Source organism: Amphibalanus amphitrite, unplaced genomic scaffold (assembly GCF_019059575.1).
Source record: "Amphibalanus amphitrite isolate SeventyFive unplaced genomic scaffold, NRLGWU_Aamphi_draft 000778F_arrow, whole genome shotgun sequence".
NCBI classification, from domain to species: Eukaryota; Metazoa; Arthropoda; class Thecostraca; order Balanomorpha; family Balanidae; genus Amphibalanus; species Amphibalanus amphitrite.
Genome location: NW_024882272.1, coordinates 123,201 through 137,777, shown reverse-complemented (window position 1 = coordinate 137,777; position 14,577 = coordinate 123,201). Strand labels below are relative to the sequence as shown.

The 14,577-nt window shown below is 47.3% G+C and overlaps 2 protein-coding genes across 5 annotated transcripts; one reads left to right on the top strand and one right to left on the bottom strand.

Moving 5' to 3' along the window:
* The first annotated feature begins 545 nt into the window (after positions 1–545).
* LOC122366025 (DNA repair protein XRCC4-like) lies at positions 546–5,388 on the top strand. 2 transcript variants are annotated; one of them, XM_043337786.1, is made up of 6 exons: positions 546–822; positions 1,493–1,681; positions 2,008–2,119; positions 2,740–2,904; positions 3,314–3,541; positions 4,236–5,388. In XM_043337786.1, the coding sequence occupies exons 1-6, from the start codon at positions 592–594 to the stop codon at positions 4,349–4,351; spliced, it is 1,041 nt and encodes a 346-aa protein (XP_043193721.1). In that variant the 5' UTR covers positions 546–591; the 3' UTR covers positions 4,352–5,388. The 2 variants fall into 2 exon arrangements, with proteins under 2 accessions (XP_043193721.1, XP_043193722.1); XM_043337787.1 differs by having other exon boundaries at positions 563–822; positions 2,033–2,119.
* Positions 5,389–5,993: 605 nt separating this feature from the next.
* Positions 5,994–14,153, bottom strand: LOC122366019 (signal recognition particle receptor subunit alpha-like). Of its 3 annotated transcripts, none has more exons than XM_043337756.1 (13): positions 13,927–14,153; positions 13,103–13,300; positions 12,448–12,625; positions 12,016–12,048; positions 11,525–11,681; positions 11,044–11,203; positions 10,734–10,855; positions 10,244–10,388; positions 9,755–9,946; positions 7,983–8,154; positions 7,422–7,549; positions 7,029–7,205; positions 5,994–6,709 (listed from the first exon to the last, which is right to left on the bottom strand). In XM_043337756.1, exons 1-13 carry the CDS (start codon positions 14,041–14,043, stop codon positions 6,584–6,586), a joined length of 1,905 nt encoding a protein of 634 aa, XP_043193691.1. In that variant the 5' UTR covers positions 14,044–14,153; the 3' UTR covers positions 5,994–6,583. The 3 variants fall into 3 exon arrangements, with proteins under 3 accessions (XP_043193691.1, XP_043193690.1, XP_043193692.1); XM_043337755.1 differs by having other exon boundaries at positions 11,525–11,684; positions 13,927–14,115; XM_043337757.1 differs by lacking the exon at positions 12,016–12,048 and having other exon boundaries at positions 13,927–14,146.
* Between the last annotated feature and the right edge of the window lie 424 nt (positions 14,154–14,577).

Genomic DNA, 14,577 nt, shown 5'->3' with positions numbered 1-14,577 from the left:
GCCCCTTGCAGTGGCGGTGACGCCTCTCAAAGAAACAGTGGCGCCCTTCGAAGTGTCGGAGGAACCCCTTAGTTTAATGTTGCCACCCTTAACTTTATGTAGCGCCCCTCCATATGGTCTTGCCGCCCCTCTTGTTACCTACATTTCCATTTAGGCTCCAAGCATGGATGAAGGTTCTTTCATCTATGCTCGAATTCTGGGCTCGATGTGTCAGTTATACAACTGCAGTGAAATAACATGTTTCAACAGCAAAGCTTGAACGCTACAAAAATGAAGAGGCTGAGACGTTTTTGGAACGTAATGCTAGTCTACATGAAAAACTGTTACAGAAAAATGACGTAGTCATTTCTGTAACCTGCTTGCATAATTTATTGCGTTTGATTACTTATATTTGTCAAAGCGGGACTTGCAATAATCTCTGTGATCGTCAATAAAAAATATAACTCGAAAATGCAAAAATTTATTTACAATGAAATAAAAAAATGATCAAAATTTATTGTTATTCATGACGTCATCAACTTGATGATTTCTCTAGGATAGACTTCGAAAATATAAACAAACCGTTCTGAACCAGTTCTGAACGACACACACATGAGACCCCTGACAATAGATAAGAAATTTATAAATAATTTGATATTTCGGCTCGATATCGCACACTCTGTCATCATGTGTAGTGCGGCTGAGCTTAGCAAATTGCACACATCCAAAATTTCAAGTGATGATGGTAAAATGTTTAACTACTTGGTTCATGAGAACGATGCTGGTCTTTTAACCATTTATTTACACTCGACGGAAGATAATGCATTTTCTTACAAGGCGGAGGTAAGTCTGAGTTAAATATCACAATTAGTTGAAGTTATGCTGTTTGGAATTAATCTTAAAACACCAATGATCCTAAGGCTGTTGATGATGGGTAGGTAGTCATCCGTCTTTCAGTGTACGCATAAGTGTGATGCCTGCTTAATGACTACCCCTATTTTTTGCACAAATTGATGCATTAGCCATTGCTTTTTTATTTTTCATGCCTCTAAAATCATTTTTACTTTGCTTCAAATTACCTGTTCATTATTTGCCAAAATAAGTAAAACAGGTTAATATGAGCATCATGTTACGTGGATCAAGATTGCTTGATAATGGGGATTGTGTTCAGCTTAGGTTGAAGTATGTCTTATTTTGCAAATCCACACAACGTCCATGGCATCAGAAAGGTTATTGTATCCCATCATGGCCCTTATGCTAGGGGCCACCTGCTGAACCATATTTGAAGAAGTTACAGGGTAGTGCTCTAGTCTTTTTTATCTTTTTAATGGTTGATAGATTCAGTAGGTAGTGCTTGGTTAATGGAATGCTGAAGGCAGGCATGTCTCCATCTGTACAAAATCTCATCAAATCTGCCTCAAATTACCAATAGATATCAGATACTTGCTTACTTTATTTAGTTCTGATTGATTTCTGTTGGTTATTGTCAGGTAATATCTCATGTTTTTTTCAGGTGACCCCAGATATGTTATCCATCTTAACTCAGCAAAGTGAAGAACCAGCAGCTTTAGCCAGAAATCTGCTTTTTGCCAGAGAGCCCAGCATTGTTTGGTGTGTTGAGACCAGCAGAGCAGATGCCAAAGTAACATGGAAGAGGAGCCTGGCTGAGGGAATGAGGCTAAAACTGGGATCAATTACTTTGGTAAGTATGTAATACCCTTATTCAAAACTATATTTTTCTCAATTCAGTCACTGATGATAACCATAGGTTTATGTATTATGTAACAGTGTATTGCTGTTTCAGTACCTATAACATCAATTATGTTAGGCTAACATGTTACATGGTTAGGCTAACAATTACTTGTTAGGCTAACATTGTTAGCCACTCTCATGTCACATCCTGTAGGTCTATAGTGCAGGCAAAAAATTTGCACCTGTATTAGTACATTATCAATGATGAGTCCTCTCTAGTTACTCAATTGTTGAAACAGAACTTGCCTCATGCTTCATCATTGTCCTATATTCCAGGTTGCACACCCCTCTGCATCCTCAGATATGCTCTCTATCTGCTCTGCAACCCTGCAGGAGGAGACAGCCAAAACAAAGGTGGCTCAGAGTAAATGTGACACTCTGGAGAAAGGTAATTTTTCTCAAATGAGCTTTAATGGCCAATTCACAATCGGTATCTTAGAAACTATAGGGGAATTTGTGCTTTCACTGAAGCACTGGCTCATAAGTTGGTTAGATGCTTACAGAGCACAGCTGAAAGTTACACACTGATTGCAACATTTTTGGCAAGCTGTTGTTGCTGAATTTGCAACATTTGAAACATATGTCTTAGCACTATGAAGTATCAACCGACAGTGGTATGAATAAGTAGAAGTAAAATGCTTATAATAGCAGAACAATGTAACGGTTTAAGAAGTGATTAAGTAAAGAACAACAATGAGAAATATTTGCATGTAACTGCCACATTCACGACATTGTAATCATATTATTTTAACATCATTGTCATGACCATTCATTCATTCATTCATTCATTCATTCATTCATTCATTCATTCATTCGTTCATACATACATACATTGGTTCATTCATTCATTCATTCATTCATTCATTCATCTGTTCTTACATCATTCATTTATTCATTCATTCATTCATTCATTCATTCATTCATTCATTCATTCATTCATTCATTCATTCATTCATTCATTCATTCATTCATTCATTCATTCATTCATTCATTCATTCATTATCCCAGAGAACAGCCAGCTGCGCCGGCTGGCCGAGGAAGCGGTCAAAGCCCGCGAGCTGCTGGAGGCAGACCTGATCTCCAAGTTTGCCCGGCTGCTGAACGAGAAGAAGTGCAAGATCCGCGCGCTACAGGAGCTGCTAGATGAGCGGCGCGCAGAGGATATGAATGGAGGTGGGTGATGGGCCGCCTACCACCGACTGCTTCCCGCGGGACAGGGGTTTTGTCTAGTGACTGTGTCTTTCCTAACTGGATGATAGAGCTGTAACACAGAGGTCGCTAAGTTTGTGTGCAGTCCATGCGTGATATTGGCAGCATCAGATCGCACTATGACGGTGTACCTACATTAGATTTAAATGTGTTAACGATATGCATTGGTCATAGACATTGTTTAGCACTCTTTCCTTTCTCCCTTTCCTAGCTGCTCCTAATTCGAGACTCCGGTCTCAAATGCCGCCCCTCTCCACTGCGCCTGCCACTCTTCTGGTTTATGGCTCGTTCAGGCTCCCACAACCACATTTATACTCAGTACTCACCCACCCTGTCGTCTGACATTTTCCACAACTCTTCATCCGTTCGGCAGCGGGCGGAGTCGGTGACGCCGTGCCCGTGTCCCCGGAGCCGACACGGTCGGACGAGGACGCCGACAGGCCGGGCAGCGGCGACAGCGACGCCTACGACCAGGACACGGACGTGGACAGCGGCGCAGAGGGGGCGGAGGAGGCCGGGCCGTCCTCCCGAGCTGCCGCTCCGTCCTCCCGAGCCGCGCCGCCGCCGGCCGACGACAGTCTGGAGCTCGACGGTGATGCACGTGAGTGGGACGGCTGGAGGGGCAGGGGGGGGGGATATGGTTAGAAGAAGAATGTGAGAAATCAAGTGGCAGGATGAGTTATGGTTCTGATCTAATACCACTATCGTTGAATTCTCCCGGTCTGTTTCATTTGATATCTAAAATTGTTGGTACATTGACGGAAAATATCAATATATTCGTCGTGTAGGGCGTTATCACATATTCATCACATGCGTGCGTAAAATTCTGCTATGGATCTCAATATCAAAGACGATCTCGACGTTACCGTGCCGACGGCCGTTCGAAGCTTCGAATTGTTACTTTTGATGGCATCCTCTTTTTGAATTATGATAGTTCATGCAACGATGTTGCTATGCCATGCTGATATGTTCCGCAAAAATGCACGATTTGACATGCAAGCCGACCGGGGTTCATGTAGCCGTTATAGTAACTAGGCTGCTCAGGCTTGTGCATAACGTGCATGTTTTGCTCAATCTGCCACTTTTTGGATCAGGCACTCGGTGATTTCAAGCTGTTTCATGTGGGTAGCTTTATTGCAACGTATGCTAGCAGGCAGGCAGGCCTTATGTCATGGGAGGAGCACTTATCTATTCCCCATCCAACTGCTATAGTTATACAAGTCTTCTACTCTCGCATTTTGGCTGGACATGACCGTTTGATAATCAGCAGACACCCGGCCTCCCCCTGTCGGCAGTGGATGACCCGCTACCGGTGCGTCCCAAGCGGCCGGCGGCCGAACCAGCCCGACCGCAGCCGCCGCCGGACAAACGGCGGCTGGCCGAGTGTGACGACCTGCTCGACCTGGTGTGACCTCAATCTCAGGCCGGAGGTCAGGTCACCGGGACGGTGTAATGGGAGGGGTCACTGGTCAGGGTAATGGGTATGGTGTGAATTCCACCTCTGACCTGGGGTCGTCACTGGGGCGGGTATTCAGGGAGGGGTTAGGATATGGAATGACCTACAGCCCTACCTTGGATATTCAGGTCACCGGGGGCGGGCATTCAGGGAGAGGTCGTCAGCTAGCGATGAGGAAGGTAGCTGATAGTGGCTACCTTTGCATGCAGTTATGATGCGTTATTGAAATGTTTGTTTAACGACGTCATTTTTGTGTCCCGGTGACACCAAGTGGGCGAGCTGAATTCGAACCTTGTCAGGATAAATCCGAAGTCAGAGAGCAGACACACTTTGCTTGCCGTATACTGTGGTCTGTGAGATAGGCTAGCATGACTCAATTGCATTGTGATTGTAAATCAATGCTAAGATAACTCTTATGCTTGTGCACAGATAACAGTAGTTACTAGTTATGTACCACTGTTATCTGTGGCTTGCGCATTCAAATGCCTCTTCTACCAGGATGCTCCACTTACGAATGGAGTAGGCATATTCCAGTCTCTGTTTGAGGTCGTAGAGAGCAATGCGGACGCCGTTGTGTTGTGACTGAGGTCGTAATATGAACGTCTTTGACGCAACATCAATGTCCGATATGCGAGAGAAACATTTGAGAATCCTAAGAGAGCATTTTGTCATTGCCTCTGTGATAGTCTTGTGTGCTGCCTTTCTAGTCGAATGCGATGTTGGAAGCGTGCATGTCTGACGCCTCCACCACAATCTACATAGCTTTGTTCAAGTGTTTGTTGGATGCTATAGTGTGCTTAAGGTATGACGGATCTGTTGCATTGTGCGAGTCTGCTGGTAGTCGCCCAGCCAAACTAGCACAGTGTGATGTGATTTTCTGCGATTTCTCTAACTATTTCATGCATAATCCTGTGATTGCATTCACCTTGTACGAGTTAATTTCATCATAGTCATGTGTTGTTGATAACTGTAATACACCATCGTTTTGCCGAGACGCATGTGACGGCCAGAACTCCAATGTCAAGCGCAATTCAGACGCCAAGAGAAACCCAAACTCGGCTCCAACTATCGCGCCACCCCTACACCAGCGTAGTTCCTGGGTAGGACACCACCCACTGGCCACCCTCCACCCAGTCTCGGTCACTGTTCACATACCACTCGCTCCTTCAGCCGTGTATTGAACGATTGTCCCCTCACCAGCCGGTCCAGCTCGCCGGCTCGAACCCCGGCACCACAGTGGCCGCCGGCTCGAACCCCGGCACCACAGCTGCGCGCCGCTTAGGTCACGGAAACGAAAACGGAGGGAACGGTAACGGAATGGTGACAGAAAGCTTCAGAGTGTGGGCTTGGACATACTGATGCCATTGATAAGGATTTTCGCTAGTATTCCGGTGAAAAAGGGGATTTTTGAAGTAAACCAAGCTAGCAGACGTTGTCAGGAAAATGAAGACGAACAGAACCAAACGGTACACAGAATGTTGCTAACAAAATGCAAGGTGGGCTGGCAGCAAACGCACGACAACAAAAAGCAGCATCACACAGCGGACAAAAAATAGACGGAATCTTATGGCGAAGCTCGCAGGGGCGAGTCATAAAATACGAAACCCGCTCAATAATTTGCAAACAATGATAGATATTCATTTACATTAAAACAACACATAAAACGGGACCACTCTCCCGGCTCTTCGTCCCAGCTCGGACGAAATCTCGAGACGTATGGTAGGCGCCGCCGAGTTTAGCATGGCAGCAACGACAAAATAGACAACTCTTGGTTAGTGGAAACGGAACAGTTTGTCCGCTTTGGGTGATTACACGGATCCGCACCACCTCGAGGATGCGCACTTTTCGTAGACAAATCACCGGCGACTAACTAGTAACTGGTTAGATATATAGACTGCGTTAAATAGAACCCAAGACTTTGGATGTGTGTGGCGTGAAGCAGAATCAGGCGGGCGGAAAATGTAAAGCGGCAGGGTCAGAGCCTACGTGTCTGGGGTCAGCCGGCTTTAATCAAGGTCTCCATGGCCAACGAAGGTCTCCTTTGATCAACGAAGGTCTGCCAGTCAACCAAAGCCGCCTGTCAGCCGAGGTTAGCAAAGGTCGCGCAGGGTCAGCCGAGGTCATCCAGAGTCATCCAAGGTCATCCGAGGTCCGTTGTGACCGGAGCCGGCCGGCGGGCGTGTCCCTCTACTTCATCAGCGAGGTGACGACGGCGCGGGCGTTCAGGTTGCGCAGGTCGGTGTAGGTCTGACCGCAGCCGACGAACACGATCGGCTGACCGGTGACGTAGGTCATCGAGATGGCCGCACCCACCTGCGGCGATAGGTTGCATGTCAGACAGCGGGTCAGGCGGGTAAGAGAACCCCGGTTACTGGTCAGTGATAAACACATGGCTCATCTAGGAATAAACGGTGATTCAGTAAACACTTCCCTTACACTAAAGTAATCATCTAAAACGGACAATCAGCTCCAGCTAACAAAACGACAAGCATAGACAACAAGCTACGCGTTCTAAATAAGTTTTCCCAAGCACCAAGCCGTTAATTTCAGCCCCTCATGCCACCACTGAAGCCACCCTTTACGCCGAGACGATTTCGTGGCCTGACGGTCCGCCGATGCCGACGCTACCCACCTTGTCGTCGATGGTGTCGAACTTGGTCAGCACGATGCCGTCGATGGTGTGCGGCCGGTCGGAGGCCGAGTGGTCGGCCAGCGACTGGTTGAACTTGACCAGCTGGTCGACGGCCTCGTTACCGACCAGCGCCTCGCCCACGAACAGCACCAGGTCCGGCTCGTTCACCTTGATCAGCTGGAGGTGCCGAGAGGGGAGAGGAGGGTCAGATGTTGTCGGTCGGAGTTGGGTGGAAGGCAGCCATCTCTTCTACTGGACGATGATTCATTAAAATGAATAGAGCAAAACACAAGATCGTCAAAGGAACGTTACAAATTTAATTGCTCATCAGATTGTCAAAAAAGCAAAACTGCACTCCCCTCTATCCTGCCCCTACCCCACAATGATCCTCACCTTTCCCAGGGCGCGCATGAGCGGCTCGTTGTCCTGCATCCGACCGGCCGTGTCGATCAGCACCACGTCCACCCGGCTCTCCCGGGCGAACCCGATCGCGTCGTTGGCGATACCGGCCGGGTCCTTGCCTGAAGAGGGGGAGGCGGAGAGGTGGTCAAAGCGCTGGTCAGAGGTGGGCGAAAACGAGCAGAGGAAGTGGTCTGTATCTGGGAAATACATGCTTCCCTGACGTCAGAAAATAATTTGGAGGTGTGCGGCGCCACTGTTGCTTCAAACGGCAGAAAACGTCGGCACCAGTGACTATTGACTGGCCTGCCAGACTAATTGGTCTTCGTAAGGACTATCACGTGCCCGACTCATAACTGACCAAACCCCTTTCCCTACACGGTACCGACCAAAACACACCCCTTCTTCCATTCATCGCTCAGCACATACCTCTCCTTCCATCAATGACTTTTGTCCTTACCCTCCCCACTATCACTTACCATTACCTCCTCCCCACCCTTCCCTGGTCCTTTCCTCACCCTCACTAACCACACCCCCTCCCCTCCGTCCACTAACCGTATCCCTTCTCGTACAGCTGGACCATCTGCCTGCCGCCGTGTTTCTCGGGCGGGTGCAGCGCGTTCAGGTGGCGGGTGTGGGTCCGCAGCTGCTCCACGGCTCCGGCGCGGAACGTGTCGCACGCGGCGATCAGCACGCTGAACCCGTTCTCGATCAGCCAGAAACAGATCTGGGGGGAGAGGAGGATAGTGGCGACTGGTGGAGCGTTGAAGGCAGATAATTTCGCTCAATTGATTTACAATGATGTTTTATCAAATGGAAATGAGCGAAATATTGAATGGTTTGAAATCAGCTGTGTTCAGATGAGCTACTTGACGATCACAATAAGTAGGGGAGAGTGGGGTAATTTGGCCGGTGGTGTAAATTGGCCGCCCCCACCTGTACGATGTCTTATAAAAGTGAGTGAAATAACTCTAGTCTCTATTCATTTGTCATGAGTAGAAATAACTGGAGGACAAATGTCAAAACTTTGCCCCTCGTAGTTTTATTCAAAATTAATAAAACGTTAATTTCATTAGAAAATGGTAACTTTTACTTCTGTTTACAAAGTTGTATAACATGTAGTATTTGGGCTAAAAACGAATTCAGACATTATAGCGCCATTCTTGGGGGTGTTCAGCGGTTCCAAGAGCAATTTTATCTAATTCCGTAAAGCCGTGATGACTTTATAGACATAAATTTTCAGAATGGCAATATGGGGTAATTTGGCCGGGACTAGCGGGGCAACTTGGCCGGTGCGCTCATGGTCACTATGCTGGGACGGCCGAGTTTTCATGGTCAATTGTACCATAAATGACATGATTCATGACCAACTTTGACTACTTTGATGCCTTACTTCCGATTGGTCAACTGTAAGAGCATGTGACGTCATCAAAGGTTACCAAACGTTTTTTGCTAATAAATCCTTACATAAAAATGGTACAGCCGCACAAATGGTCTCATTCTGTTCAGCTCGCCAAGGCGCATCAAGTGATATGCATGATTACCTTGAAATCACATGACCTTGAGGTTAAGCGACCTGATACAACGTGACCTGAGGTCAACCTTTGACCTTGACTTCTCAAGGTCAACACATATATCTTTCGATGCGGACTGACGAGAGAATTACGATGGTACTCAAAGTTTGGGCCTAGCTTGATTACTTCAAAAGTTATTCGTAAAAACTGTGATCGCATCTAGAGCCGCTAATTTGGCTATTTTGACCCCTGTGACCCCTGAGCCAACCTCCAAAATGCGGCAAATGCGTCATAGGACACACGTCATTGCTGAATCTGAAGCTGACTCGCAATATAACAGAAAATCCCGACCGCAAACTAACACCGGCCAAATTGCCCTACACCCCCGGCCAAATAACCCTGCTAGTGGGGCAATTTGGCCGCCTTGCAGACCTTTGTAATACGTCACAATTTCAATATAAGTAATTACTCTATCATTTCAAGTTCACTGTCCAGTAAAGTAAAATGAATGCGACACCTGCCAGCGTTGAGAAAATGCAGAAATGTGTCGTCAATTTTAAGTTATATCGTTTTCTAAAAAAAAAAAACGGCCAAATTACCCCACTCTCCCCTACGATGAAATTTCATTGGAAGAGTAACAAATTCTGACGCATCTAATAAATTCCCGTTAGCCTAGTTTACTATACTTATAGGTACCGGTCATGCGTATGTTAACACTAAATTCACATCAAACGTCTAAAACACAGTCTTTCTTTCTTCAAAGACAAACCTAGAATCGACCGATTCGCGCCCTTCTACCACCTCGCTCCGCACCTTGGCGAGGTTGGTGCTCTTGCCGACGCCGTTGACGCCGCAGAAGGCGACGACGTACGGCCTGCCCGACTGTTTGGCTGCCATCACATCACGCAGAATGTCGATACGTCGCTTCGGCGAGAGGATCTGCACCAGTGAGTCGACCAGGGTCTGGCGCACGGTCTGCGCCACGCCCTCGAACGTGCCCAGAACCTGGCGGAGGGGGGAAGGGGGAGTGAGCGTGGTGAGAATCGTAACTTGTCCGGCATAGGCACTGGCAGTGGCGAGTCATGCGACTGGGTTTGATAACATAGACGGGCTAAACAGGATGAAATCAAATGGTTGTTCAGATACAATACTGGTTTTCGGATGATCAATAAAAAAAAAGAATACACGTGAGGACGGAAGAAGACGTCGCAGCATAAAACGGAATACAAATAAACGAAGACGAAAAAACGCTCATGCCATCTGAAAGCTTCCGAAGCCTCGTGTCTCGCGTTCTGTGCCCACCTTTCCCTCGAGTTTGAGAGCGATCGAGTCGCACAGTTTGGCCGCAATGTCGGCCGCCACGTTCTTCCCGACCAGGTGGTCCTTCAGCTGGTTCAGCACCGGCGTCACGTTCTCCTTGGTGATGGTCTTGCTGCCCACCAGACTCCTGTCGCCGGAGAGGGGGAGGGTGAGTTAACTTACGACGCAGCATTGGCATAAATGTCAAAGCAAGGGCATAGTCGAAGCCATCGACATTCCTCCGCACCCAGGGTATCCCCTAAGCCAGCGTCAGTGATTGTAAAGAGACACACAACGAATTATGTAAATGATGATGATTGTAGTTTTTGTCCACTAATGAGGCTGTATAGCGATCGACACCGAGTTGTCAGAAGACAAGCTGCCGACGACGGTACTCCAGCGGTATTAGGGGTAGTAAGAAGCGGGGACTCCAAAGTTCATGGCCACTGTGTACCGTATAGTTATTCACTCATCAGTCCCGCCCCTTACTCACTTGAACATTCCGAACACGCCGCCCGACTTCTGTTTGGTCGGTGCCGCGGACTGCTGCTCCTCCGGCTCACTTTCTTCATCCACTTCCATGTCCTGGATATTTCCAGCCATGGCTCCTACCATCTGTGACATATAGATCAGGCCGGACCATGGGGTTATGGATATTTCCAGCCATGGCTCCTACAATCTGTGACAGATACACCGGGTGATTGTCAACGGGTCTCAAAAATAAAATAGAATAAAAACAGTGATCAGAATAGAAGCACGATCAGTGATACAAGACTGTGTCTGGAATACGTCGCCCCACTTACACTAGTATCAGGTACGAATTCGGGCCGCTTGGACTCCTTGCCATCGCCAGCCTCGGAGAAATCGAGGCTGGCAGCATCCTTCTGCCCTCCCGACAGCGCCCAGATGCGCGCCTCTTTTTTGCCCTTCTTGCCGCCACCGCCGGCCGCCGGCGACTTGGGCCTGGTGCGGAGAGAAGAAGGGAAAGTTGTAACGTTTTGAGCCGGGATACAGTAAGGTGCGCTGGTATAAATAAACATGGGTGTATTTTGCTATTTAGCTTGAAGGGGCTCCACGCGAGGAGAGTAGCATTGCCTTCACAACATTGCAGCATTATAGACGTACAACGTAATTTTCCGATAGCGGAATTGAAAAACGACCGATCAGAGAATAGAAACAAGGATTACGATACACAAAGCACAGTTTTTAACGACTTCAAATAGTCATCTCTCGACAAGATGTCAGCCGATCGCCACAGCACTGGTCGGGCCGGGTCGGACTCACGATTTGGGCTCCTTCTTCTTGCCGCCTCCGCCGGACATCTTCATCATCATCTTGCGCCGGTTGGCCATGATCTGGTCCTCCTGCGACATCCCCGGCTCCGGGGCAGGCTCCGGCTCCGGCTCCGGCTCCGGGGCGGGAGCCGGCTTCGCCACCGGCTCTGCCAGACCCAGCCGGAAATAAATTAGGTCAGATATATGGAAAGACTCATAATGCGAACGAACAGTGAACGCTATTGACGCCATTTGAAACTTATTAACGGACCAGAAATTTACCGCTACGTAGTATCAATCATAGTTACTAATTCAGTTATCATCGATCATGTTTCAATATCTTATTGGTAGACAATAGGATATCAATATGTATTAATCGATAACGACGTCACGACATGTGCTGTTCCACGTGTGTTCCATTCACAACGTGCACCGGCCACCGGTCTCAGCCTCCGGACCCCTTCCAACCCCAAAGAACCGGAAAGCGGGCGCCACCATTACCTTCGGCTCCCTTCTTCTTCTTCTTATCCTTCCCTGAAACGGTCACCAGTGGCGTGTTAGCAGGGGAGCTCAGCCGTCAGCTATAGCACCATTCTGCCTCCACCAAGGCACCAACACCTCGCCCAACACCAGAGATCCAATCAGTCCCAATCGAGAGCAGCTCCATCAAAATCCAGCACCGGCAGGTCAGTGGGTCTAAGGCAATAATCGGCCAAAATCGTGCATTCCCACCACCAATGTTTATCCACACTAATTCAACGGCGGATCACGCATGCCTATCGACAACCATTCATTCAGATTCACTCCTGATATGTTTTGCGGTGATTTGGGCACAACTCCAGTCATACACACGCACACAAACCTGAACCCAAAACAGCCCGCACCCGGCCCCGGTACTGTGTGTCAGGGACTCAGTCGGAGTGTCGCACGTACCCGGCTTCTTATTTTCCTTGTTATCGCCTCCCTTTTTCTCAATCATGGAAGCGACCGTCTTCTGCGACTTTTGCGACTGCTCGAAGGAGCGCATGGTGCGCGGGGCCTCCGCCTTCTGCTGTCCCCATTGTTCGGCCACCGTCTGCAGCTGCGCGAACCGCGAGTCGAAGGAGAACCTCTGCCGATGGGGAGACGGGACGGTGTCAGAGGGGACGGTGTCAGTGTGGTGACAGTCGGAAATAATGACGGTGGTTTGCGATGGGGCCATGTGCTATTATCATTACGGTTTGAAATAATGCTCATGTGCTTCATTGAAACCCATGCATAAAAATAGCAAACATTAGTGATGAAAACAATTAAAGACGCATGTGGTAGCCGTGAAACTGGTTTGGACAACTTTCCTCCTGGTCCGTTTTTTACCGCGACCTTGCATGACAAGGAAACTCACAATCCATCAACCACAGTAAACTTGATACACTTTCATATTGCACCAAGCCAATCACTACTACCAGTACCTACTACCTGTTTCGATGTGCAGCCAGCAGAATGAAACACAACGGTTGGGCTATACCTAGGCCCAGCCCACGTTTCCTGGTGCCAAAATACAATGGTTTCAAGGCCAGTCAAGCACGACCTGCTTCGTCTACTACTGCACCTGATAATAGCTGTGCTCGGTGAGCAGGTTTTCAAATTTATCCCGGAACTCCCGCTGTACATCGTCCAGTAGTTTGTCCACATAGGAAAGCTGTAATATCTTCTGGAAGCCGACAACAAACACCAGGTCGAACTCGTTGTCCAGCCGGTACTTGAGTGTCCAGCTTGCATCTGTAAATGATGAGATGCCTGTGCGCTCCTGTGAAAGAGCAGGTTATAGGCTAAGTCAGTTTGATGCATGTCTGATTAGCATTCATACATCAGCAAACTATAGATCAAACCCTAAAATATGTCATTCATTCATTGCTACAAATATTCCATCTCGATCCTTTGTCAAAGCATTAATATTTTGACATTGCATTCATTGTTGACAAGTACCTAACTTCATTGAATATGTACCTAAGCTATTTATCCCTACATCAAGTGCCTTATTCATCAGCACCTGCCATTGATGGGTTGGCAACACATTAGACACCCCAACAAGCAGTGGGATGTCTACCAAGCAGTGGGATGTCTAGATGGAATGCAGTTAAAAGCAAGCATTTATCAGCACAATTATTAAGTTTGCTATGTGAGGAAAACAACATTTTGTTAGCATCAGAACTCGCAACACGCAAGGGAGCCAAACAATGCAGATACTGATCCTCCTTGAACCTTGGAATCATTGATCCATGCAGCATTAGATAGGTACCTGAAAAAAGCACTTCTAAGCCAAAATGTATCAAAACAGCCACTCGTTGCCTCTATCTATGTTAGTTGGATGAAACAATACGGCTACGTTGACGTGGTCCAATTTTAGGTCACTTTATCTCTATATTAATTTACCTGTAAAAGGACACTTTTCACCAATGCATTTACAGAGGGAGCGAATAAATCTTTGGTGCCTTCAAAACACCAAAGCACGATGCCTCCCTTTGTGAATATAACAAAGAAATCTAACATCGTGTGGCCGGAACACCACCACGAACACGACAACAACCGCAACTGACGTCGTATATAGGGCCTTGCTGACGTCCAGCTGTTTTCCTTCTACGCAATCGCAGTGGATATGCAACTGCGTCGTCAACGTAACAGCCGCGTCAGACAAGATTTCATTTCCAAATGAAGGAAAACCTTATATGCGTGAAGGATTTTCGCTATTTTGTCCCTAATCAAAATACTTTTTGTTTCGTGTCAAAAACCCGGTTTACATAGCATATTTGACGAGGCTCTAGAGTCTAGCTCGTTAATTTGGCGATAATTTCGATGCAGTGGTCTTCAAATATTTAGAGGGGATCATTTTGTAAATTGCTCAGCACCATTGGCATCTTTTGCAAAATCACGGACGGAGATATAAGCTTGTAACAAACCCTATGTAAACGCGTCTAATAAATCAGCTTGCAGAACTGCAATGAAATATGTCATTTAGGTATTTTATGCATACTTTGTCTGATACCGCTCTACAAATTTCCCATGTTTCATTTTATAGAATTTAGT